Source organism: Nomascus leucogenys, chromosome 18, assembly GCF_006542625.1.
Source record: "Nomascus leucogenys isolate Asia chromosome 18, Asia_NLE_v1, whole genome shotgun sequence".
Classification (NCBI taxonomy): Eukaryota; Metazoa; Chordata; class Mammalia; order Primates; family Hylobatidae; genus Nomascus; species Nomascus leucogenys.
This window is the reverse complement of record NC_044398.1, coordinates 79673801-79701331: the sequence shown is the minus strand read 5'-3', so window position 1 is coordinate 79701331 and position 27531 is coordinate 79673801. Positions and strand designations below refer to the sequence as shown.

The window sequence follows — 27531 nt, the reverse complement described above, 5'->3', positions numbered from 1 at the left end:
AATAACCCTAACTGAGGAATAAAATACCAAAGTTGAAGGTGGGAACTGCTTCTGAGTAAAAGAAGTTTCATTTTCTTTTAGAAAAGGACAAGAACAGAAATGAAAACACCAAAGAATGGGCCTAAGACTTTCCAAGCATCAGCCTTGCCATTCCAATCAACTATTTAAAACATCTGAAGCGTTTCTTTTTGCTGCCAATTTACATAAACTATCTTACTGAGCTTTATCTTCCAGGTTTGGTCCCTTTTCTAGGTGATCCACATGTGCTTTGCTCTAACTGTTATCAGAGTCTTAGATTTCTAAGCACACAATTTCTTGCAGACTCTAAACTCTGGGGTATGTGTGTGTAGATGCAGGTGGGGGTAGTATTTATTTCTTCTTTCAAGATTTATGGCCGGGGGCGGTGGCTCACACCTGTAATCTCAGCACTTTGAGAGGCTGAGGTGGGCCAATCACTTGAGGCCAGGAGTTCAAGATCAGCCTGGCCAACATGGTGAAACCCCATCTCTACAAAAAATACAAAAATTAGTGCATAGTGGCAGCCGTCTGTAATCCCAGCTACTTGGGAGGCTGAGGCAGAAGAATTGCTTGAACCCAGGAGGCAGAGAATGCAGTGAGCTGAGATTGCACCACTGCACTCCACAGAATGAGATTCTGTCTCAAAAAAAAAAAAAAATTTATTCAGGTAATATGGCTTTGTGTGCTGTGCTAATGTTACTTCTAATGGAGGGAAAATGTGACTTTCTCCATGAGTTAATGATTAACAAGTTCCTAGACACTCTGCCAAAACTGCCAGGTACTATGCTTCTTCTTTGAGGTAGAAAAACAAAACCTTTAGAATGCAGTGGATTTATTTTAGGGGTGGGGCCAAAGAGGAAGGAAACTAAAGGGCAAAAGAAATTAGAAAAAAAAATAAAAACAAAAAGTAAAACATCAAAGTAGGCCTCCTGCCAGAATTTTTATGATATTAGATATTGATATATCTTTACCTTCGAAGTTTTCCTCCCCTCCTTCTACACCCCTTTAAAATATTAACATACTTGATCTAGCATGAAAGCTAAAAGCAAAATGTTTTACAAGAAAAGTATTGACTACAGGTGTGAGCAACACCACACTGGGCTAATTTTTAATTTTTTTGTAGAGACAGGGTCTCACTCTGTTGCCCAGGCTGGGCCTTCCACATTTCCCAAGCTGCAGTGATCTTCCCAGTCCAGCATGAAGTTTTCTTTCCCAAAGCTTACATAGCAAAAAGATTTTGATTGGCCCTTTTCGGGTCACTGTCATCCTTGAAGCCAGGAGAATGTTCTCTGATTAGCAAGACTTAGATATGCCTCCCAATAATGGTGGCAGCTCTAAAATACAGCATGTATAACAAATGTCATTCTAATAGTCATGGCATTGTTGATCATGGGTTGTTTCTCTGCCTTCACTGATTCTGTGTGTAATCAGAAAAAGAAGGATTCTTATGCATGTGTTTTCAATTCAGTAATTGTCCTGAACACCTGACATGCATAGAGTACTGAGCCAGGTGACCCTGGGAAGACCAGGTCCATGTTCTCACGGAGGCTGCAAAACAGGGGTGGAGGAAAGTGCACAAGAATTCTGCTGACAGTCAGGGCAAGGTAGGAGCAATAAAGGCAGCATGAAGGAGTGTGAGAGAGAATAAAACAAATGCCTGAAGAATAAAAAGAACAAGCCGGCCGGGTGCAGCAACTCACACCTGTATAATCCCAGCACTTTGGGAGGCCGAGGCAGGGGGATCACTTGAGGTTAGGAGTTTGAGACCAGTCACGGTGAAACCCGTCTCTACTAAAAATACAAAAATTAGCCGGGCATGGTGGTGCAAGCCTGTGATCCCAGCTACTCAGGAGGCTGAGGTGGGAGGATCGCTTGAACCTGGGAGGTGGAGGTTGCAATGAGCCAAGATTGCACCAACACATTCCAGCCTGGGTGACAGAGCAAGACTCCATTTCAAAAAAACCAAAAACAACAAAAAAAAAACCCAGGCATGGTTGCATGCATCTGTAGTACTAGCTACTCAGGAGGCTGAGGCAGAAGGATCACTTGAGTGCAGGAATTTGAGGATTCAGTGAGCTATGATCACACCACTGGACTCCAGCCTGTGTGAAACAGTGAGAACCTATCTCTAAAAAAGTAAAAATAAATAAATAAATAAATGTAGATGGTTATCCTGTCACAACAGAAGCTGAACTGAGAATAAAGCCAACATACCGACAGATAAAAGAGAGCACATAAGAGCCCTGCTATCTTCTGAATCCTTCGATTATGCCATGACTGAAGCTAGAGACATCCTTGGGCCTCATGTGACTCAGATAATTCCTCCTTTTACTTAAGCTATTTTTTTCATGATTTTTTTTTTTTTTAAATTGAGACAGGGTCTCCCTATGTTGCCTAGGCTGGTCTCAAACTCCTGGCCTCAAGCAATCTTCCCACTTCATTGGCCTCTCAAAGTGCTGGGATTATCAGCCTGAACCACCATGCCCCATCTTAAACCAGTTTAAACTGGGCTTCTATAATTCCTCTAACTTGCATAAAAGTCCTAACATCATCCTACCAGCCTATTGCTACCAAACAATGGTCTCATTTGACAATGCAAGGAGTCAGCTTTCTTTGAAAGTTTTGCACTGCAGCATCATTCAACTTCCTTGATTTATGAAGGGTAATTCAACCTGGGTATGGACAGGATAGTGGAGAGTGTACCTAATAGGGCTCTCCCAAGTTCGTTTAGTAAGTTTGGAGAGGCAACCATCTTCAGCTAAATTCTGGTGTCCCCTGATGCAAGATTAATTCTCATAGCCGACTGCCTTAAAATTCTAAGGTATAGGACCATTATAAGCAAAAGGAACCAGATATGAGAGTAAACGGCATGATTCCATTTTATATAAAGTCCAATAATAACACATTCACTAACAGATGGTGACAGACATCAAAATAGCAGTTACCTTGGGGTGGGTGTGGGTGGGTATTGATGGAGAAAGGGCACATGGGGACCTTATGTAGGGCTCAAAATGTATCTTGGTGGTGGGAATTAAGTGGTCATATATGGGAAAACTCACCAAGCTGTATACTCAAGATTAGTGCTCTTTTTATGGAATGTACATTATGCATTGGGAGAAAAAAACATCTTAATACTGAGTTACCTCATCCTTGGCATGGATGGGTGGATGGACACAATGTTCTCCATCTAATTCCTTCTCTATCCACTAGAGTGGTGAGGAAGAGAGGTGCTCATGGGTTACTAAGCACTTGCGAGAATGCCTTAGGAAAGACAGGCTATGACTTATGTGTTCTTATTCCCATTCAAGTGGATGTCCTCTGAATCCTCTATAGCACTCAGTACTCTACTATGAACAACACTTCACAATTTCTATTGCCCCCCAGAGGCTGTAAAATCCTTCCATCATTACCATGCTCTGGGGGAGATATTGTGCATTCGTATCTCTTAGTACCACTCCCATTCACCCATTCATCTGGGCTCTAAAATGAAGCATCATGTTTGCATTTTCCAGACCTTCAAAAAAAATTCTGGGGCGTAAGTTCAAAGTAGAAACTAGTACAACCCTTATGAAATAAAACTTTTACTACATCTATTAAAAAGAAAAAATGCACACTTATTTTAGCTCAGCAATTCTGCTTGTAGTATTTATCCTCCAGATACATTCACATATGTATAAAGTGATAAATGTATAAGGTTATTCCTTATACATTTGTGGTTTGTAATAACAAAACATTAGGGGAAAGTGTGCATCATATAGGATTAATACATTAAGTATACCAGCCGGGTGCGGTGGCTCATGCCAGTAATCCCAACACTTTGGGAGGCAGAAGCAGGCAGATCACTTGAGGTCAGGAGTTCGAGACCAGCCTGGCCAACATGACAAAACCCCACCTCTACTGAAAATTAGCCAGGCGTGGTGGTGGGTGCCTGTAATCCCAGCTACTCGAGAGGCTAAGGCAGGAGAATCAGTTGAACCTGGGAGACAGAGGTTGCAGTGAGCTGAGATTGCGCCACTGCACTCCAGCCTGGGCAACAGAGCGAGACTCTGCCTCAAAAAATCATAATAAAATAAATAAATGAAGTATACCTATTTGACAGAATATTATACAGCTATAAAACAGAATAGTGCTTCTTCTTGGTTATAATTTAAAAAATAAAACAGAATCAGTCAACTCATTGCATAGTGATATGGACAATATCTAAGATAAAATATATTGCTAATGATACATTTGGTATGCTAATATTTTCTTTTTCTTTTTTTTGAAACAGGGTCTCGCTCTGTCACCCAGACTGAAGTGGAGTGGCATGGTCTTGGCTCACTGCAGGCTTGACCTCCTGGGCTCAATCAATCCTCCCACCTCAGCCTCCCAAGTAGCTAGGACTAGAGGCATGTGCCACCATACCTAGCAAATCTTTATATTTTTTGTAGAGAGGGGGTTTAGCAATAATGCCCAGGGTGTTCTCGAACTCCTAGGCTCAAGCAATCCACCCACTTCAGCCTCCCAAAGTGCTGGAATTACAGGCATGAGCCACTGTGCCCAGCTGTGGTATGCTAGTATTTCAAGGGGGGGTGGGGGAATCAATGTACTTTGGCCAGTATCTTTATGTTTTAAAATCTCTGGAGAAATATAAAAGAAAATGATGACATTAGTTGCCTCTGGGGAGAGGAACTAGGTAGCTGGTACCTTTTGTCCCTTTTAAATTTTCCACTACATAAAGTACTCAAGAATAAGAAAGATTAATACATAAGGAATAAGATTTTCAAATTAATTTCAAATGAATTTGTGAAACTATCTTGGTTTTTGTGAAATGGGACAATACCTGGGAATGCTGTGTAACCATGCAGGCCTTACAATTTAGAGGCACAGCTGGTGCCAAGATGCAGTATAGATATACATTTTGTATGTATGAAAGTTCTGCAAATCGGTCCTTTTATAGTTCTTGAGCATGATGATTGGGTGTTCACACGCATGTGTGAAATGTGCCACCCTCAAATCTTGTTACAATATTGGCACATTACCCGTCTGACATGAAAAAGAACAGAGAAAAAAAAAAAGTTCTGCAAATCATAGCTTAAAAATTTTAGAGGTTGAGGCAGGAGGATCACTTAAGGCCAGGAGTTCAAGACTATCCTGGGCAACAAAGCAAGACCCCTTCTTTACAAAAATAAAAATAAAAAATTAGCCAGGCATAGTGGCACACACCTGTGGTCCTGGCTAAAGTGAGCTATGAGGCAAGAGGACTGCTTGAGCCCAGGAGTTCAAGGTCACAGTGAGCTATGATCACACCACTGCACTATAGGTCTGGGTGACAGAGTAAAACAGCGTTTCAAACAAATGATGAAAAAAAAACTTAGACGGATTGCATCTCTCTTGTGTACCCTTGTCTGCCCTAACAATCTCAAGTGCTTTAGTTTTTGTCAAAATCCAAAGAGAAGAAAGAACAGAGAAAATGTGCTTTCTCCAAATCATTCACAATTGAAACCAACAGCAAGATCAAGTCTGAATACCAAAACAACTATGCACGCAGAGTAAATCTCATATATCATGGCCCACTAATCAGGAGTTTGGCGTTGGGGATAAAACTTCGAAGTAGGCCAGGCGTGGTGGCTCATGCCTGTAATACCCGCACTTTGGGAGGCCAAGACAGGCAGATCACCTGAGGTCAGGAGTTCGAGTCCAACCTGGCCAACATCGTGAAACCCTGTCTCTACTAAAAACACAAAAATTAGCCAGGCATGGTGGTGCGTGCCTGTAATCCCAGCTACTAGGAGGAGGCTGAGGCAGGAGAATCCACTGAACCCAGGAGGCAGAGGTTGCAGTGAACTGAGATCGCACCACTGCACTCCCGCCTGGGCAACGGAGTGAGACTCCTTCTCAAAAAAAAAAAAAAAAAAGACTTCAAAGTAATAAAAAAGTTATTTCCAGTAGATAACACCTTTAACGTAGACATTCGAACTAGCTGAAAGGAAGTTTTTTGGGCTTTTTCAGTCTCCAAAGGAACTTGGAGTTCTAGAATTACAGTCACAAAGTCATAAGGACATTTCACTCAATGAGGGACTAATAAAAGTATATGGCAAATGCAATTACGTACAGTATATAATACTTGACAATAAACGACTATGCTACTGGTTTATGTATTTACAACATATTTTTTATTATTAGATTCCTTCAACTTATTAAAAAAAAAAGTTGAAAGAGAAAAAAAGAAGTTAAAAGAGCCTCAGGCAGGTGCTTCAGGAGGTATTCCAGAAGAAGGCACTGTTACCATGGAAGATGACAGCTCTGGGTGTGTTATTGGCCCTGATAACCTTCCAGTGCAACAAGATGTGGAAATGGAAGACAGTGATATTGATGTAGGCCTAGGCAAATGTGTATATTTGTATCTTAGTTTTGGGTTTGTGTGTGTGTGTGTGTGTTTTTTTTTTTTTGAGATAGTGTCTCTGTTGCCCAGGCTGGAGGGCAGTGGTGCAATCACAGCTCACTGCAGCCTTCCAAAGTGGTGAGATAATAGGCATGAGCCACTGCACCCAGTCTGTATCTTAGTTTTTAACAAAAAAGTGTAGAATCTAAAATAGAATTTACATGGTAAACATAGAAAACAGCACTTTGGGAGGCCAAAGTGGGAGGATCACTTGAGGTCAGGAGTCTAAGAACAGCCTGGTGGCAGGGCATGGTGGCTCATGCCTATAATCCCAGCACTTTGGGATGCCAAGGTAGGCAGATCGCTTGAGCCCAGGAGTTTGAGACCAGCCTAGGCAACATAGCGAGACCCTGTCTCTACAAAAAAAATAGAAGAAAATTAGCTGGGCATGGTGGAGCACATGTGTAGTCCCAGCTACTGAGGTGACTAGTCCCAGCTACTTAGGTGACTCAAGTGGGAGGATCGCTTGAGCCTGGGAGGTCAAGGCTACAGTGAGCTGTGATCACAACACTGCACCCCAGCCTGGGTGACAGATTGAGACCATGTCTCTACCAAAAAAAAAAAAAAAAGCTTATAGAATAAGGAAAATATTTCTCTATATCTATACAATGTAGGTATGGGATTTTTGGCTTTTTTTTTTTCCTGCCTCACTATATTACCCAGGCTGGATTTGAGCTCCTGGGCTCCAGTATGATCCCTCCCACCTCAGCCTCTCAATTAGCTAGGACTGCTGGTGTGCACCACTGTGCCAGGCTTTGTGATTGTGTTTTTTGTTGTTCTTTTTTTTGTTTTTTTTTTGAGACAGTTTCACTCTGTCACACAGGCTGAAGTGCACTGGTACGATCTCAGCCCACTGCAGTGGTACCTCCGTCTCCCAGGTTCAAGTGATTCTCTTGCCTCAGCCTCCCGAGTAGCTGGGATTACAGGTACACACCACCATGCCTGGTTAATTTTTGTATTTTTAGTAGAGACGCGGTTTCACCATTTTGGCAAGGCTGGTCTCGAACTCCTGACCTCAGGTGATCCGTCTGCCTGGGCCTCCCAAAGTGTGGGGATTACGGGCGTGAGCCAGTGCACCCAGCCATGTGATTGTGTTTTAAGTGTTATTACAAAAGAGTCAAAAAAATTAAAATTATAGAAAGCTAAGATTTATTATAGACGAAAAACATTTAGTAAATTTAGTGTAGCCTAAGTATAATGTTTATAAAGTGTACAGTAACGTCCTAGGCCTTCACATTCACTCACCACTTACTCCCTGACTCACCCAGAGCAACTTCCAGTCCTGTAAGCTCCATTCATGGTAAGTGCCTTACAAAGATGTACCATTTATTTATTTATTTATTTTAGATGGAGCTTCACTCTTGTTGCCCAGGTTGGAGTGCAATGGCACGATCTCCACTTACCACAACCTCTGCCTCCTGGGTTCAAGCAATTCTCCTGCCTCAGCCTCCCAAGTAGCTGGGATTACAGGCAAGCGCCACCACGCCCGGCTAATTTTGTATTTTTAGTAGAGATGGGGTTTCTCCATGTTGGTCAGGCTGGTCTTGAACTCCTGACCTCAGGTGATCCACCTGCCTCAGCTTCCCAAAGTGCTGGGATTATAGGTGTGAGCCACTGCCTCGGCCAAGATGTACCATTTTTTATCTTTTATATTTACTGTACCTTTTTTGTGTTTAGATATACAAATACCACTGTATTACCGCTGCCTAGAGTATTTGGTATATTAACATGCTGTCTGCATTTGTAGCATAAAAGCAAGAAGCTATACCACATAGCCTAGGCTCGTAGCAGGTTATCCATCTAGGTTTGTGTTAAGTACACTGTGATGTTCACTCAAGAATGAAACTGCCTAAAGACACACTTCTCAGTATTCCCATCGTTAAACAATGCATGACTACATATGTAAAAATACCGACTTTATCATCCTTAGGCAAAAATTACATCCCCATCCATACCAATTATCTCCAATATTCTTTTCTCACTAGTCATTAGGTGGAATTAGAACTGAGCTTTAGGGTAAGTGTTTCCACCACAGAGATACCATTTCAATGATCATATGGCACCTACTCTAGGCCAGACGTTCACTGAGGTTTCACATCTCCCAGCAATACTGAGGACCTAGCACAGCAAATGAAATACCACAATTCCTGGATTCAAATGAAGTCTTCTAGTTTAACAGAAATGTATATGGGCAGGGTTGATTAATGTGAAATGTCCTCCCTTCTGTTTATGAGATCCAACAATTACAGGCAAAAGGAGAGGCTGAGCACAGCACTGACCTCTGCTCAGTAACTTCCTCTCACCCTCACCTAAACTTCAAAACCAGAAATAGCAGAACCACATTCCTAGAGTGAAAGAACCCAATGCAGCCTTTCAATTAAACAAGCAAGTGAAAAGAAGCATTTTCAGCTTAGAAGGGAAAGAGAACTCCACCCTCCTCATCCTGGTCTTCCAAGTAGCCGTAGGCGTCTCTACCAACAAAGCAAAGATTGTTGTAATACCAAGATCCAGATCCAGCTTTTGTGTGCACTGCTGGATACTTTTTTAAGCAGAAAGGCACAAAAACAACAAAAACCAATTATGTGCAAATACTCATTTTTACACTCAGTCTATCAAACTAAGAGAGATGCTACTTACGGCGTGGATTTATACGAAGACTCTGGATAAAACCGCTTGTCATTCACTTTGCCATTGGAAGAGTATGCCATGGGACTGTCAACTCTTTCCACATAGTCAGATGGGGGTGAAGGCACGTCCTGTGTGCCTGCAGACACATTTTTAACCTTAAAAAACCCCAAGAGATAGTTATTATCTATCTTGTAATGAAAAGGGGGAAGACACTGAAGAAAATTATCTTATATACATTATCTAATATTTATGTGGCCCATGAAATGCTATTAACACTAAAAATAAAAAGGCAATCATTACAGGTTAATAGTTAAATCCACTTTTTAATAGACATATAAACAGTGCTACTGCTAGTTTAAACAAGTATATTACCAAGAAGAAAAATCTGATCGCCTAGTTCTCATCCTAATGTGATTAGGTTTAATAATTATCTATGGCAATTTTCCACCTCCATATTAGGAAGACTGATCTCATTATCTCATGCCCACATTAGAAAGACCATTCTCATTTAACCTAAGCTAGGTCTTGGTTAGGAGAATTTTCATTTCTAACAAGCTCGCAGGTAATGCTATGTTGCTGTCTGTGCACCACACTTGGAAAAGCACTAATCTAGAACAAAGCACACTGGTAGTTCTTAATCCATTCACCTCTCAACGTGGAATGTTAAAACCACAGAAGAAATTAAGAAGTTCAAGCTGACTTCTACTCTTTTAATAAGAGATTCGTTTATTCTCCCTTAGTGTACGTTCTCAATGGCTCTATTACTAATAACCTACACAATATATCACACAACATCAGTGCCTTCCCTTTTCACTTTCCTTATTTCATTCTGATGTGTAAATGAATTCATCCTACACAAGTAACATGCATTAGAAATTATGCCTTAATAGGCTGGGCGCAGTGACTCACGCCTGTAATCCCGGCACTTTGGGAGGCTGAGGCGGGTGGATCACGAGGTCAGGAGATCGAGACCATCCTGGCTAACATAGCAAAACCCCGTTTCTACTAAAAATACACACACGCAAAAAATTAGCCGGGCGTGGTGGCATGCGCCTGTAGTCCCAGCTACTCGGGAGGCTGAGGCAGGAGAATCACTTGAACCAGAGAGGCGGAGGTTGCAGTGAGCAGAGATAGTGCCACTGCACTCTAGCCTGGCCAACAGTGAGACTGTCTCAAAAAAAAAAAAAAAAAAAAAAAAAAAAAAAAGAAATTATGCCTTAATGTGAAATACATATATAGGTTCTTCTTATCTGAGGAATGTAAGCCCCTTCTTAAAACTTATCAGGCCCGGAGAGGCATTAAAATCAAACAGCAATCAAGTCCTACTTCCCCCTTGAGCTACGTAGTTATCTCCAGAAACTGCATAACCTAACAATGCTACACACTGGGCACCATAACCCTGCTATAGCTCGAGGATGTAACAACGTTATTTCTGTAAACCAGTGAGAATTCCTGATGAACAACTTTGTTTCTGCCCACTCCTTGTGCCCCTTTTTTGCCTTTAAGAACTTGCTTATAAAAAAGGCTGAATGGAGCACTCCCCAAGGCAGCTTGGAAGCATGTCCCAGGCAGCTGTTCTCAACCTTGGCCCAAATAAATTCTCTATATTAATTTTGCCTCAGCTTCTTCCCTTAGGTCAACATTAACATGGAAGGCTTACCACAGAACCTTTGGGATAAAAAATGTAAACATAAAAAGCACAGCCAATTAGACTCCCAACACTGTTTTACATATATATATATATATATATATATATATATATATATATATATTTTTTTTTTTTTTTTTTTTGATACAGAGTCTCACCCTGTCACCCAGGCTGGAGTGCAGTGGTGCGATCTCGGATCACTGCAACCTCCACCTCCTGGGTTCAAGCGATTCTCCTGCCTCAGCCTCCCGAGTAGCTGGGATTATGGGTACCCACCACCATGCCCAGCTAATTTTTGTAGTTTTAGTAGAGATGGGGTCTAACCGTGTTGGCCAAGCTGGTCTCGAACTCCTGACCTTAAATGATCCACCCACCTCGGCCTCCCAAAGTGCTGGGATTACAGGTGTGAGCCACCACGCCCGGCCACTGTTAGATTTTATGTTTTATGTAACAGCTCCAACACTCTTGACATCTCACCTAATAGTCTTTAAATTATTACATATCACTCTGAAATTGAGAAAAAAAAATTGAAAAAAAATCAAAGACCTCAAACAAGTGCTAACCCTAGATGAATCATTTAGTTGTTTTAAGGCAAAGGAATAGAAATAAAGTGTGGAAAAAAAATCAAAATAAATCTACAGATCATTTCTGTGAAAAAGAGCTGCTATTCAAAAGGGTAGAACCGCTTTAGCTTTGTGATAGGATCAATGGCATTTTAGGGTTTGGTACGTGTGCCTGTAGTGCCAGCTACTCAGGAGGCTGAGATGGGAAGACCTCTTGAGCCTGAGAGGTGGAGGCTGCAGTGAGCTCTGATTGTGCCACTGCACTCCAGCCTGGGTGACAGAATGAGACCCTGTCTCAAATACGTATACACACAACCGATGGCATCAGATTATCTTATCTGGGCTCATCACCCAGGTCTGCCAACCACAAATTCTATAAAGCCTCAGTTTTCATCTGAAAAAAAAAAAAAAAAAAAAAAAAGGAGAAAACTACCTAGTACATAAAGTTATTTTGATGATTAAATGAGGTGACAAGCTATCACATTTACCACAGTGCCTTTAAACACAGTGAAAATTCAAAAGATGCTGGATTTTGGAATTAAGGCCACTGGATCTGATCAAAAAATTTTTACAAGAATTTGGAGGTGGAAGACCTTTATTTGGATTATTCTGCTACTATAAAGCCTTACAATTAGGTTCAGCTTCAGTGCAGTGTATCTTCCTACAATACATATTCCTTACATCTTAAGTTTCCCATTCTTAGTAGCATTAAAACATGAGATGCACTCTCCTGACTTATCCAGGCAGTACCACAAACAGAAAGATATTTACCTACCCCTCAAAGTACACAGGGGTATTCTTGATTGTTTAACATTCAGAGTCAGAAAGGAATAGAATCATTTCCCTCTGAAAGTGGAATTTGGCAGCAACTGCGAAACCAGTGGGTGACCTGCCACGGAGTGTGCTCAGATCCCACCGCAGGAGGGAAGGGAGGGAAGCACTCTTGGTTCCCACAGAATTCCTTACAACAAAAGTTTACAACAGAAGTTGCCAAGCTTCACAGGCAAATGCCTCACCAAACCAAAGCCTATTCTTAATCCGATACCTCATCAGAATTTAAAAATCCTTTCTTTGCTTAAAAACCCATTTTATACTTCTCTAGGTCCCACCTCCTCCTCACAGCGTGAGCTTTAGCAGCGTCTGGGTATCTTTTCAGAGATTTCTTACTGGCTAGAATGCCCTTCCCCTTTTGCCAGCTATTCCTTAATGGGGTTTCAATTCCTGGCTCACGTGCCACCACCTACTCCTCATACAAGCCCCTCCTGGATGAGGCACCAACCTGTGCTATCTCCCTACACCTGTGCATACAAACCTCCCACCAAATAGCTTATGCACTGCCGAACAATGGCTTACTCACAGTACAATGGCTTGCTCACCTATCTCACTTCAGTAGGCAGTGGACTGGGCTTAAGCCACCACTATCTGACTGCTTACAATGAGCCAAATATTGAAGTGACAGATCATTTTGTAGGCATGGCTTTACAGGCAAATATCGTTCCTTTTTCAGAAATGAGGAAGCTGTGGTTCAGGCAGTTAGACAACTTTCCCAAGAACCTAGACGTAGAAAACAGAAGGGCAGGCAGTCTCCTGCTTTCCTCTTGGAGTTTCCAAAGGACCACACAGAGTCTGGCACAAATCGGGAGCCCCAAGTTTACTGCATAAAGGTTACCTCATTGATAACTGTTCTATTCCTACATTGTATACCCAAGTATCTTATCAATGAGGCACGCTGAGCTGACCTTTCTCTCTTAGCATCAGCAGAACTGTACTAGCTTGACCACTGACTCCACCCTCCAGCAAAGATCTCTGATTAAACATTTTCTATACACGTGCATAATAAATTCCAAGGCAGTGCTCCCTTTGGCAGCACATATATGAAGTTGAACAATACAGGAAGGATTAGCATGGCCCTTGGGCAAGAACGGCACCCAAACTCATGAAACATTCCATTTAATTTTTAAATCCTGAGCCAGCTGTGAAGCCAGACTCCAGGAGTCCAGAGGCAAAGGCAAAATATATTTGAAAAACAAGGAGTACGATCTTTTTTTTCCTCTTTACACTGCAATTTTCCGGAAAAAAGGCTAAAATATTTTTTCCTCTAACCCACTTAATGGTACCAATGCAAAGTAAGTATAAACCCAGTATCTGCAGCTTTTGAAGGACAGTAGGAAAGTAGAAGGGGGTTGGAGGGGGCAATACAAAGTGAACAGGTGCTCATTTCTACAAGGAGTCCCCAACCTGTATTTCCTATTATGAGAGAAAGGACTTCTGAATTTCACTGTTATTACTGATAGGATCCCCCAGTCAGCTCATAAAACTCAATGATGTAGTTAAAGTTCTCTTAAAAAAGAAAAGAAAAAGATTTTAATTTTCACAGTATGATTGTTTTTTCTTAAGAGATGAGGCCTTGCTATGTTGCCCAGGCTGGACTTGAACTCCTGGACTCATGCAATCCTCCCACCCTAGACTGCCGAGTAGCTGGGACTACAGGCTCACACCACTACATCTCGCCTTTAAAGAATGAGAACTTGAGAAAACCAGCTAGGCATAATTCCAAACAGCAAAGTGTCTTTGAAACAATTTTCCCTTAAGTAACTTGAGGATATCTCTAAGAAATTAGGGACAGCAGAAAGCAGGATGAAAACACAAATTAAAGATTTCTCTAGGCCGGGCGTGGTAGCTCATGCCTGTAATCCTGGCACTTCGGGAGGCTGAGGCAGGAGGGATCACCTGAAGTCGGGAGTTCGAGACCAGCCTGGCCAACATGGTGAAATCCCATCTCTACTAAAAATACAAAAATTAGCCAGGCATGGTGATGCACGCCTGTAATCCCAGCTACTTGGTAGCAGAGGCAGGAGAATCACTTGAACCCGGGAGACGGAGGTTGCAGTGTGCCGAGACTGCACCACTGCACTCCAGCCTGGGTGACAGATTCCATCTCAAAAAAAAAAGTAACTCAGATTTACTCTTGAAATTACATTCAAAAAGGACAAGTACTCACACTGAACATGCTTAAGGAGTATGAATTATTAATTTAGGGGATATGCTGGGAAATTTTATTAAGATTCTTATTCCAATCAAGAAAGAATTTATTTCGGAAATAGCAAAATGAAATATCATTTTAAAAGATCTTCACAAGAGGTAATTATGAGGATAAATTTTTATTCAAAGTTTAATTGTACTCATTAGAAGTGTTCTGATTATGTCACTTGTGAAAAAATTCTTTGTGACAAATAACACCTAACACTCCTTGCGGAGTTAATGAAAACATCCTAAACCCCTGTGGGATGCCAACAGGAAAACAAAGAGGGCAGCTCTCCTTTAGAGCAGCTCAGATGCTCTTCTCCAAATACCTACCGTGATTCTTCCTCACCTGAGAGTAAGATGGGTCCCACCTTCCCCACCCTGACTCCCTGAAGTCAGAGAAGGAATAAAAAGGTCAAGAAGGAATGTTCTAGGTCACTTTGAAAGAAAATCTTCTCTCCTCCAAAACAAAGATTGGGGAAAACACTTATTCCCACTTAAATCAATTTCATATTTCATTTGGAGTTAGTAAAAGCAAAATATATGCAAATTATATGCAATTATAGCTAATCCTCATTTTTCTCCTCACCCTAATTTCATCCCTAGTTCACACATGGGAGACAGGCTAGACCTGCATCCATGTGGTCTAGCAATGTGCAAAAGCCATCTACCTCTAAGAAGGAAAGGGAAGTTCACTTGTTGAGTATCCAGCATGTGCCAGGCAAACCTGACTTTGTTTATTCTCACCGCCACCCAGGGAGATACAGTTATCTCTATTTTCAGATGGGGAAATTGAGCTTCTACGGTTAAATTAACTTGCTCAAAGTCACAGAGAAGGTAAAGCAGCAGAGGGGAGATTTGAACCCTCGTCCATCTAGCTCCAAAGCCAGCTCTTTCTGGCATAACAAACTGCCACCTCAAGAATTCAAACATGGCTTGAAGTACCCATCTTGGCTGGGTATTTTGACTATCTTTGCAACAAAGGAGACCATTCTCATTGTCTTAAACTCTTCACCATTTTGAAGAGTTTTATTTGCCTATTAGTTTAACTTTGTAAGAGCAGCTATTGATGCAAAATTATTATGAGTATGTTTCAGTCACCATGTGCCTTTGTTTAGATCAGTGTTTAGGAACACCTCTATCAAAAACGAAAGAGTAGGATTTTCCCAGCTTGGTGATTAAAGTGGAGAAATACCTCAGGCATCAGAGGGAGGAGCATCTTAATCTCAAGGATCATCTCCAGGTTTACAACCTGCCCATTCCACCCTCCTCAGCCCTATGCCCTTGTACTACAGGTTCTCAACAATAAGTGGTCTAACTCGCTTTTCCTGTTTTCTGATATTTTATACCCTCAGATACTCCCCCCAATAAAAGCTTCAAAATCGACTGGAAAGTTCTCTTAGACTTTTCTCCACCTTTGGTCACTTGAAGGCAGACGGTCCCACATCTACTAATCCCACAAATAATGAGATCGTGGACCAGGTTTGAACATGTCTGGTTATTTTACCTTGCTCAGATGGCACTCAGGATTTAGGAAACAAATTGCCTCTACCCAACTGCACGCTGTCCAAAGAAATAGTAATAATACAGACCAATGAGAACTATAAATAAAATCCTAAGCCCCCAACCAAGAAGACTCCCTTTTGGCCAAGAGTACCCCACAGAAATCTTAACTTGAGTTCCTGGCCATGACAGAATGGGAGGTCAGACACAACTCATTTACTCCCTCCCTTCTGCGGTTCAGACACAACTGACCAGCATTCATGTTAACATAGAGATCATCAAGATTGATAGAAATAGACTCTTCGTGGCAATAAAACACCAAATTATAAATAAGACCTAAGGCCATGCCAGACACCCCTACATTTGTCCTAACCATACACTATGTTCTAACCGCCATAAGGTTGCTCTTTTTCTCCAGCAGCCAAACAAGCACTGGCCTCAAGGAAGATTAAAGCAATTGCATAAGCCTACTATGTACCCACAAAAATTAAAAATAAAAACTTACAAAAAGAAAACAACTGCAGCTCATCCACCAACAGATATTGACTGACCCCTGTTCCACAAGCCATACAGCTTTGACTGGACAAGAAACTGATTTCAGTAACTTTCTCCTGATCAGAGACAGGCAGCCGTGGAATGGTTCTGGCCAGTTTGCAGAGGCTACACGTGAGTGCCTTGTGTTCCTGCTTCACCTTTTTTTTTTTTTTTTTTTGAGACGAAGTCTCACTCTGTTGCCCAGGCTGGAGTGCAGTGGCACTGTGTCGGCTCACCGCAACCGCCGTCTCCTGGGTTCAAGCAACTCCCCTGCCTCAGCCTCCTGAGTAGCTGGGATTACAGGCACCGACCACTGCACCCAGCTAATTTTTATATTTTTAGAAGAGAAGGAGTTTTACCATGTTGGCTAGCTGGTCTTGAACTCCTGACCTCAGGTGATCCGCCCACCTCGGTCTCCCAAAGTGCTGAGATTACAGGCGTGAGCCACTGCGCCTGGCCCCTGCTTCACCTTTTGATGTACAGGGCCTAATTGTAATACATTTAAATGTTAAGTCTCCACCCCAAAGTGAACATGGGATGCATGCAACATGAATGTTTGTTCATGACGCATGCATCAGGACCCCATTCATGGATATTCATAGCTCCTCCTATAACCTGTTGAATAGGGACATATGGCCAATCTGTTCAGCATTAAGCTCTTGTCCCAACTCCATCTCCCTCTAAGTGCCTTTCAGTGTCTGCCAGAAGCTACGCTTCTAAGACTGTCAAGGATGGCCACCTTGCACGTTGTAACCTTTATAATAAATAGTCTCCTTTCTACTTTTTTCTTTCACAGCTGGAGATCCTTTCTAAATTTATAATTGTGTCATCTTTAGGTTGACACCAGCAAAGGTAAATTATGAAATTCCCTGAGAGTCAACGAGTTATTAGAGCTCTGGAAGGGGATGAGGTAGAAAAACCTTGTACTCAGTGAGGCTTATCAATGATCTCATTCAAGGGCCCTTAAACGAAAATCCCTGTGAAGACTGTTAAATATACCTGTACCTCATGCCAGAGTTTTTCAACAGGTGCGCCAGGATGTCTTTGGTCACCCAGCCTGTGAGCCAATCATCTACAGTTCCAGATCTCCCTCAGTTTACTCCAGTATTTTGTATGAGTTACCATTTTCCAAGTATGCCATGATGTAATGATAACTTACAGTTTAATGGTTGCAGCTTGAATCTATAAAATAGTGGTTCTCGAAATATGGTCCCCAGACCAGCTACATTAATATTACCGACCTAGGCCCCACCCAGGCCTAACGCACGCATCATAAACTCCAGGGTGGGAGTGAGTGGGCTGTTTCAATGAGCCCTCCAGGTGATTCTGTTGCCTGCAAAAGTTTGAGAACTACTGATGTAGAAACAATTCTCTTCTATGTTGCAGACCACTGTACCTCGTAAAGACCTATAAGTGAAAGGTCTCTTTTGCCTGCAGTGATGCACAAACCTGACAGTGCCTGGTTTTCTGGCCAGGTGTCATAAAATAACCTAGAGCAACAGTGAGAAGGTTCACTCGGCATGAGAACAGCTGAGGGTACCTACTTTTATCACAATGGAAACATTAGTTGATTCTCAGCCCTGAGAAGGACCTCTATCATACCATCAACACAATGGAAAAGGGAAGGAACACATCTTTCCCTAAAGGAAAGAAGGCACTTTGGCTTGTCATATCTATAAAGGGTTAGTCATTTGTGAAAAGGACACTAATGATCACGCAAAAGACTACTTCCTCAGGACTATGCGACATAAAAAGTTGACCTTTACTCCATCAAAACTCTTACAAAAATCAAGAGTATCAGAGAAACTGGTTGAGTTTTGCCACCTCAGCAATTGCCAAAAGGTAAAAAGTAGAAGAGAAAACACATTAGGCCAATAAACATGACATGTTCAGAAGAAATATAAACCAACAGTGATACACTTTTACACGTTTGACTAGAAAATATTATAAAGTCTAACACCACCAACAGTTGCTGGTTTAGGTTATATATGAAAAATACTTTGGCATTCTCTTATAGAAATGTACACTCACAGGCCGGGCACGGTGGCTCACGTCTGTAATCCCAGCATTTTGGGAGACCGAGGCAGGCGGATCACAAGGTCAGGAGATCGAGACCATCCTGGCTAACACGGTGAAACCCCGTCTCTACTAAAAATACAAAAAATTAGCCGGGCATGGTGGTGGGCACCTGTAGTCCCAGTTACTCGGGAGGCTGAGGCAGGAGAATGGCGTGAACCCGGGAGGCGGAGCTTGCAGTGAGCCAAGATCGCACCACTGCACTCCAGCCTGGGTAACACAGCGAGACCCCGTCTCAAAAAAAAAAAAAAAAAAAGAAAAGAAAAGAAATGTACACTCACAAATGCTGCATCCCAGAAGTTCCACTCTTAGGTACATAGCCAAGAGAAATGTTCACAAGTATAGGTGATTTAAAAATGCTCATCGGGCCAGGCGGGATTCATGGGATTACACTCATACCTGTAATCCCAGCACTTTGGGAGGCCAAGGCAGGTGGATCATTTGAGGTCAGGAGTTCGAGACCAGCCTGGCCAACATGGCAAAACCCTGTCTCTACTAAAAATACAAAAATTAGCCAGGTGTGGTGGCATACGCCTATAATCCCAGCTACTTGGGAGGCTGAAGTGGGACAACTGCTTGAACCCGGGAGGCGGAGGTTACAGTGAGCCAAGATCATGCCACTACACTCCAGCCCAGGCAACAGAGTGAGACACTATCTTAAAAATAAAAATAAAAATAAAAATGTTCATGGCACTTGTAATGGTCTTAATAATCCAAAACCCCATTAAAAGGAAACTGGATAAACTGCTATGAAATGTGATAAAATAGAGGACCAGACAATGGCGACATCAGATGGACTTCAGTTCCATCAACATGTATTAATCTATAACCTAACTGAGTAAAAAGAAAAATGCCAAGACACGACGTGCAGGTACACCTTCTACAAAGTTAAAAAAACACCCAAAACAAAATCATGTTGCTAATTTATACATGTATGTAGGTAAAAACTTCTTAAAAAGCAAATTATAATAAACTCAAAATTCTAGATAGGCTACCTCGGGGCAGGTAGAAGCAAGTAGATGAGAGAGTAAAAAATGTATAATGTAACTTAGTAATGTATTGTAATTATTAGGTGGGATGGTAGAGCTACAAGTGTTCATTATGAAACAATAAATGTACCACGAATGCTATGCATGGACTAAAGGTGATAATGTCATAAACTAAGAATTGAATTAATCTATTTCTGTGCACCTGAAGTCCAGTTTTTGTTTTTAGAGACGGAGTCTCACTTTGTCACCCAGCCTGAAGTGCAGTGGCACATCTCGGCTTACTGCAACCTCCACCTCCCAGGTTCAGGTGATTTCCCACCTCAGCCTCCAGAGTAGCTGGAACTACAGGCATGCGCCACCAGGCCCAGCTAATTTTTGTATTTTCAGTAGAGATGGGGTTTCACCATGTTGGCCAGGATGATTCTCAAACTCCTGACCTCAAGTGATCCACGCACCTTGGCCTCCCAAAGTGCTGGGATTACAAGTGTCAGCCACTGTGCTCAGCCTTAAAGTCCAGTTTTTAAAAAGGTAATCATTGGCCGGGCACGGTGGCTTACACCCGTAACCCCAGCACTTTGGGAGGCTGAGGCGGGTGGATCACCTGAGGTCAGGAGTTTGAGACCAGCCTGGCCAACGTGGCGAAACCCCATGTCTACCAAAAATACAAAAATTAGCTGGGTGTGGTGGCGCATGCCTGTAATCCCAGCTACTCGGGAGGCTGAGGCAGGAGAATCGCTTGAACCCGGGAGGTGGAGGTTGCAGTGAGCCGAGATCACACCACTGCACCCTAGCCTGTGGGACAGAGAAAGACCCCATCTCAAAACATAATTTTAAAAAAAAAAAAAGGTAATCATTAAGGTTTTTCCTAAGAATCTATTGGCATGGAAATGCTCAATTAGGGTTCTAATCCTGGCTTTGTCACCCATATGTGACCCCAGGCATGTGGATGAAAATGCTTTCTGTTAATATAAAGCCAAATTTAACTTCAACATCAATTTTGTCTATTCTCTAAAAATATTATCATACACTGTTAGAAAATGGCTTAATAGCCCCCTTTTACACAATTATGCTGGCCAAAATGTGTTCAAAAAAAGAAGAATAATCAAAAGACTCAACTTTCACCAAAAATTGTAAAATTTCAGAAGACACAATTTCAGTATTATTCAAGTTGACCATTTGGGAACAAAATTAAATTAGTGTTTATCTCATACTATAATAAAAAAACAAGCATCTCAATCTGAATAAAGTTATGACATTTGGTTAATAGTAAATATCAATATTGGTACATTAGTGGTGACAAATGCACCATACTAATGTAGGATGTTAACAATAGGGACAACTAGCTGCACTGTGGGTAGTGGCTCACACCTGTAATCCCAGCACTTTGGGAGGCCAAGGCAGGAGAACTGCATGAGTTCGGGAGTTCGAGACAAGCCTGGGCAACATAGCGAACTCTGTCTCTACTTAAAAAAAAAAAAAAAGTCAGCCAGGCATAGCGGCACGTGTCTGTAGTCCCAGCTACTTGGGAGGCTGAGGTGGAAGGACTGCTTGAGCCCAGCAGTCAAGGCTGTAGTGAGCTATGACTGCGCCATTGCACTCCAGCCTGGGCAACAGAGTGAGACCTTGTCTCAAGAAAAAAAAAATAAAAGGGAAAACTGAGTGCCGTGGTATACAGAAATCCATCGTACTATAATTGCAACTTTTCTGTAAATCTATTAATAAAACTATTCTAAAATGAAACATTTATCTTAAAAAACAAGGGGGGTGGTCCAGTGTATATCCTGGATGTTAAAAAAAAAAAAAAAAAACACAAAAACTGGATTGGGTGCACGACACTTTTAAGTTTGCTAAAAATCACTGTGTTAATGGGTGATTACAATTTATGGTATATAAATTGTACCTCAATAAAGCTGTTTAAAAAAACACGTTTCTGGTGGTCTAAAGCTTCTGGTGATCTTAAAGGTCTAGGCTGGGCAAAAATAAAAACAAGAAACATGAGAGAGGAACATTACACCAATCAAGGATGTTTTTTGTTTGTTTGTTTGTTTGTTTTTTTGAGACGGAGTCTCGCTCTGTCGCCCAGGCTGGAGTGCAGTGGCGCAATCTCGGCTCACTGCAAGCTCCGCCTCCCGGGTTCACGCCATTCTCCTGCCTCAGCCTCTCCGAGTAGCTGGGACTACAGGCGCCCGCCACCACGCCCGGCTAATTTTTTGTATTTTTAATAGAGGCGGGGTTTCACCGTGGTCTCGATCTCCTGACCTCGTGATCCACCCGCCACCTCCAGCTGGATACAAGTGGCCCGCGCCCGGCCTAATCAAGGATGTTAAAATGTACCAAGGACTGACATATGTTTAACTCAACCCTCCGCACACATTTAGTACACACGGGGTAAAAAAATAAAACTTTAAAATACCAAAGAAACTATAGGAGAGTATTATTTAAACCTTGAAGGGGGTGTAAAACTCTCTAGGAACAAAGATATGTAGAAGCCATAAAGAAACAGACAGGAAATGTAAGTACATAAAAAAATAAGAAGTCTGGGCATAGTGGCAAATGCCTGCAATTCCAACACTTTGGGAGGCCAAGGCACAAGGATCACTTGAGGCCAGGAGTTCAAAACAAGCCTGGGTAACATAGTGAGACCCTTTCTCTTTAAACAAACAAAAAAACACTGTAGACAAAGGTGAAAGACCACAATAATGTGGGAGAAATTATCATCAATAAGACAAAATATTAATATCCATAATATAAAAAACTCTAGTCAGGAAAGAATGAACAATCACGGAAAACTAAGCCATACTATGAAGATATCAAGTGATGAAGAATAGGAAATAAGCATATGCTTAATCACCAAATTTTGAAAATGAAACTTTATTTTTACTTACTGGATTAACAAAAATTAATGACAGATAATAACCAGAGCAGAAAAAAGTGTTGGGAACTGAGCAATTTCATATAGCATCAGGGTCAGTAGAACCTGCAGAGCTTTTAAAAACAATACAACTTGGTAATCCCTCGTAAAATGCTTTTTTTCAAGAGATAGGGTCTTTCTCTATTGCCTAAGCTGGAGTACAGTGACACAACCATAGCTCACTGCAGCCTCAAACTCTTGAGCTCAAGAGATCCTCCTATCTCATCTTCCCGAGTAGCTGGGACTAGAGTCAAGCCACCATGCCCAGCTAACATAGTAAAATTTTAAGTGTGCACCCTCAATGACTAGTTCTAGAAATTTATCTTACACAAACACTACCAAGAGTGCATATAAAGACATGTGAGAGAATGTTCACTGCAGCGTTATCTGTAATAGTAAACAACTGAACACAATTAAAATGTCCATAAATAGGAGAATGAATCATCGTATACTCATACTATGAAATACCACCCAGCTGCCAAGAGCAATTAGGTCTGTGTGCTGACAGATGTGGAAAGATGTTCACAAAACAAAGTTTTTAAAAAAGCAAACTGCATACAATGTGTACATTATGATCCTACTTTTGGTTTTAAAATAACACCAAATTGGCTAGGCACGCTGGCTCATGCCTGTAATCCCAGCACTTTGGGAGGCCGACGCGGGTGGATCGCCTGAGGTCAGGAGTTCGACCAACGTGGTGAAACCCCATCTCTACTAAAAGTACAAAAATTAGCTAGACGTGGTGGCATGCGCCTGTAATCCCAGCTACTCAGGAGGCTGAGGCAGGAGAATCACTTGAATCCAGGAGGTAGAGATTGTAGTGAGCTGAGATTGTGCCACTGCACTCCAGCCTGGGTGACAGAGCGAGACTCCATCTCAAAACAAAAAAACAAAAAACCCACCAAATTATTAAAAGTAACATTACATTATTTACCATGTGCAAGGTATTATACTAAGTATTTTACAAATATTAACCAGTTTGAGGCTGCAGTGAGCTATGACTGTACCACTGCACTCCAACACGGGTGACAGAGCTACACCCTGTCTCTAAATAAACAATAACAAAAGTAAAAAAGAATTTAAGGGAGTATGAGCATACTTCCAATTTAGAATAAGAAGTAGGAAAGGAAAAAGATGATTAAAGAAAGTACTCCAGGCTGGGCATGGTGGCTCACGCCTGTAATCCCAGCACTTTGGGAAGCGGAGGATCACGCGGTCAGAAGTTCGAGACCAGCCTGGCCAAGACAGTGAAACCCCGTCTCTACTAAAAATCCAAAAATTAGCCGGGCATGGTGGCAGGCGTCTGTAATCCCAGCTACTTGGGAGGCTAAGGCAGAAGAATCATTTGCACCCGGGAGACAGAGGTTGCAGTGAGCTGAGATAGTGCCACTGCGCTCTAGCCTGGGTGACAGAGCAAGACTCCATCTCAAAAAAAAAAAAAGTACCCCAAAGTGGTAACTGAAGTTGACATAATTTTCTTTATACAGGCCAGGCATGGTGGCTCACGCCTATAATCCTAGCACTTTGGGAGGCCAAGGAAGGCAGATCACCTGAGGTCAGAAGTTTGAGATCAAACTGGCCAACATGACGAAACCCCATCTCTACTAAATATACAAAAACTAGCTGCACATGGTGGCAGGCACCTGTAATCCCAGATACTCAGGAGGCTGAGGCAGGAGAATCACTTGAACCAGGGAGCGGGAGGCTGCAATGAGCTGAGATCGTGCCATTGCACTCCAGCCTGGCAACAGAGCGAGACTGTCTCAAAAACAAACAAACAAAAATTACTTTATACAGTTGGCCCTTGAACACAGGTTTGAACTGCATGGGTCCACATATATGTGGATTTCTTTCAACTAAACATAGATGGAAAACAGTACTGGCGGGATGCAAAACCCAGATATCCAGAGGGCCAATTTTTCATACACATGGGTTCCACCGACTACAGGACTTGAGTATGCATGGATTTGGGTATACATGGGGGTCCTGGAACCAACCACCTGAGTATACCAAGGAATGACTGCACTTCGCTGTATTTTCCAAATCATCCATACTTAACCAAAGAAAGTATTTAATTAAAAAAATCAGATCTGAAATTTGAGGGCAGAACAAAACAAAGACCTGCAAAGTTTAATTGAACAAATCTTAAAACATTTAAAATACAAACTGGTTTCCATCTGAGTAACTATAAAAGACCAGGTTAAAAACCAAGCAGTGTGCAAACACGAGCTGTTTATTTTACAAGGAACAAGATATCCAGAAAAAGGAAGAGGAAAAAAAAGCCCTAAGGAGGGCAGAGAAACCACTGTGTTGAGCCAACAGGGACAAGGAATTATAAAACTCTAAGTTTTCTCACAGATTATACGAAAGAGATAAAACCTGTTTTAAACACTGAAGGCACAGCTTTTGACTACCCTCTGCTCTGAGAGGTGGGAGGGCAGGAGGCGTGTTATAATCCTAAAGATGCTAAAAATCCAAGAAGGAAGTCAGTAAGATTTAGTAACATAATAAAATTCTAGACCGACCCCAATCTGTAGGGAGGGATTAAACTAATATTGAGTAGCTAATTGTTACTGTAGTAATTTTGTGTTTTGCTTTTTTGAGAGAGGGTCTCACTCTGTCACCCAGGCTGGAGTGCAGTGGCGAGATCATGCCTCACTGCAGCCTTGACCTCCCAGGCTCCAGCAATCCTCCCACCTCAGCTCCCCAAGTAGCTGGGACTACAGGCACCTGTACCCACGTCTGGCTAATTTTTTAAATTTTTTGTAGAGATAGGGTCTTGCCATGTTGCCCCAGATGGTCTTAAACTCATGGGCTCAAGCGATCCTCCTTGGCCTCGCAAGTACTGGGATTACAGACATGAGTTTTTCTTTTTCCCCCCAGTCAGCCATTATTAGCTATATGGGGAGTAACCTGTCTCAGCTCTTTGCAATCAATAAAACCCAAATTTTAATTATCCTTTAGTGCAAGCAGTTAATTCTAGATTCTCATCCATTATTTTAAGTAGAGATTGTTTTGATATTAATTTCTCATGACCAAAAGGAAGAAAACTCCCTAATCTACTCCACTGTGAACAGTTTAGATGCAGGATGACACAATTCCACAGCGATAGCCACATTATCAGGGTGAAACTAATTCAGGCAGAAATGAGAGTAACAGGCTACATCTGCCTGTTGCCATCAATTAAGTAAAGAATGAGAACGTGGTACTGAATTCCGGGACATGAACTTGGGCAGGTGAGAGGAGAATAGAAAGAAAGGCAAAATACCTGTGGTTAAACCACCTCCAAATAATTTATTTTAAATAGGATTTCTGAGGCATTTCAGTTCAGAAAACTGAAGGGGAAAGGAAAAGAAATGAAGAATTCGCCTCTGGTTAAGTATCACATAAAACATTAGTTTGGGCAAAATCATGTATCTGCTATTCAACAAATAATTTTTACATACAATGAAAATACTTGTTACTAGAGAGAAACAATGAAGTCCATGTGCAACAACCCACAGGCTATCAAATTTCCAGAGGTTCAAGGAGGAATTTTATTAAAATAATACCTTTTTAAAAGCTAAGTAGTTCTTTCACCTTAATCATCATCACCTCCATAAGTTACAATAGCTATCTTTTGCCAAATTATCAAAAGCAACTAGAACTGATTAAATCTTCATGACAGTAAAATCAGATGAGAGGCCAAAGTTCACTGGGACGCTAATATTACTGGCACTGGTCTCCCTTGAGTCGGGTTTGTTGTTTTTAAGCCTCTAGAAACCTTAAGTAAACAAACCTAACTGCCAATGAAAACTAACACACCCAGAAACTCTCAGCGAAACATTTACTTCATAGCTCATAATATAGACCTGTCCTATTCCAGCTACAAGTGGCCTTGCCTGGAGGTAAAGGTCGAAAAAAACACTTCCTAACACCTTCACACTTCAAAGTGAGGGAAAAAAAACAGGGCTTCGAGTCAAGGGCAGGGACATAAGAACTATCATCTCAGTGGTGAATACATACCACAGTCTTCCTGGCTTTCCTAAGACTGCTTCATTTTTGCTCCTTAATTAACCAGAAAAAAATTTCATCTATCTTCCTAGATTTCCTTAAAAATCAGACTTACAGAATGTTAAAGCTAAGCCTTCAAGATATTAATGTCTTGCCTATAATCCCAGCACTTTGGGAAGCCAAGGCAGGCAGATCACTTGAGGTCAGGAGTTCGAGACCAGCCTGGCCAACGTGGTGAAACTCCATCTCTCCTAAAAATACAAAAAAATTAGTCAGGCACGGTGGTATGCACCTATAGTCCTAGCTACTCGGGAGGCTGAGGCAGGAGAATCGCTTGAACCCGGGAGGCGGAGGTTGCAGTGAGCCAATATTGCACCACTGTACTCTAGCCTGAGCGACAGAGCCAGACTCCGTCTCAAAAAAAATTAATGTCTTTACCCCAGACCTGACCAGCAGCAGCCAGCATCCATCTTTAGCCAGCCCACTCCCCACACCACTCCCCACCCTACTCCCAGTGGCCAAAATAAACCTCTCTGGGAACCAGTGGCCATACCTTCAGGACAATAAATCAATCTGCTCAAAGAACCCTGTGATGTCAGTTTCTGAGGTAGCTTTTAACAGGACCCTAACAGGATTTCTTAGAAAAAGTTTCACTCCAAACATCTTTTCATTTTTATTTTTTTCCGAGAGAGGGTCTCACTCTGCCATCCAGGCAAGAGTGCCAGTGGCAGAATCACAGCTCACTGCAGCTTCAACCTCCCATGGTCCAGTGATTCTCCCGCCTCAGCCTCCTGAGTAGCTGGGACTACAGGCATATACCATCATGCCCAGCTAATTTTTTTTTATTTTTTGTAGAGACAAAGTCCCATTATGTTGCCCAGGTTGTTCTCAAACTCCTGGACTCAAGTGATCCTCCCACCTTGGCCTCCCTAAGTGATGAGATTCCAAGTGTGAGCCACCACACCTGGCCTCTAAACATCTCTAAAGACAGTTTATTAACACCCATTTGGGAGGCATTTTTAAAGAGAGGAACTTTCCAGGCTTTCAGCAGATCACATCATACAGGAAGCTTGGTAAGATTAATAGTATAAATTTTTAAAAGGAAATTTTTCTAATCTGTCTTTGCCTCACTGAAGTATTTCATAATGTTAACTCAGAATTAGTCACTGTGGTTTGTCATGCTGTTATCTATGTCAAAAGTTTAAAAGGCCTGCCACCTG

At 41.9% G+C, this 27531-nt stretch overlaps 1 protein-coding gene and 2 non-coding genes across 3 annotated transcripts in view; 2 read left to right on the top strand and 1 right to left on the bottom strand.

The window, feature by feature from the left end:
• Window positions 1-27531, bottom strand: part of OCLN (occludin) — a 62077-nt gene that overhangs the window by 12813 nt on the left and 21733 nt on the right. Inside the window, exon 5 of the mRNA XM_003266031.2 lies at window positions 9080-9225. Within this exon, the coding sequence (XP_003266079.2) occupies window positions 9080-9225 (146 nt within the window). The remainder of the gene's footprint in view (window positions 1-9079; window positions 9226-27531) is intronic.
• On the top strand, window positions 4946-5049 carry LOC115831371. Its single transcript, XR_004026885.1, has one exon. It is a non-coding gene; the product is annotated as a small nucleolar RNA U13 (small nucleolar RNA).
• On the top strand, window positions 13135-13237 carry LOC115831327. The gene has a single exon (XR_004026847.1). It is a non-coding gene; the product is annotated as a U6 spliceosomal RNA (small nuclear RNA).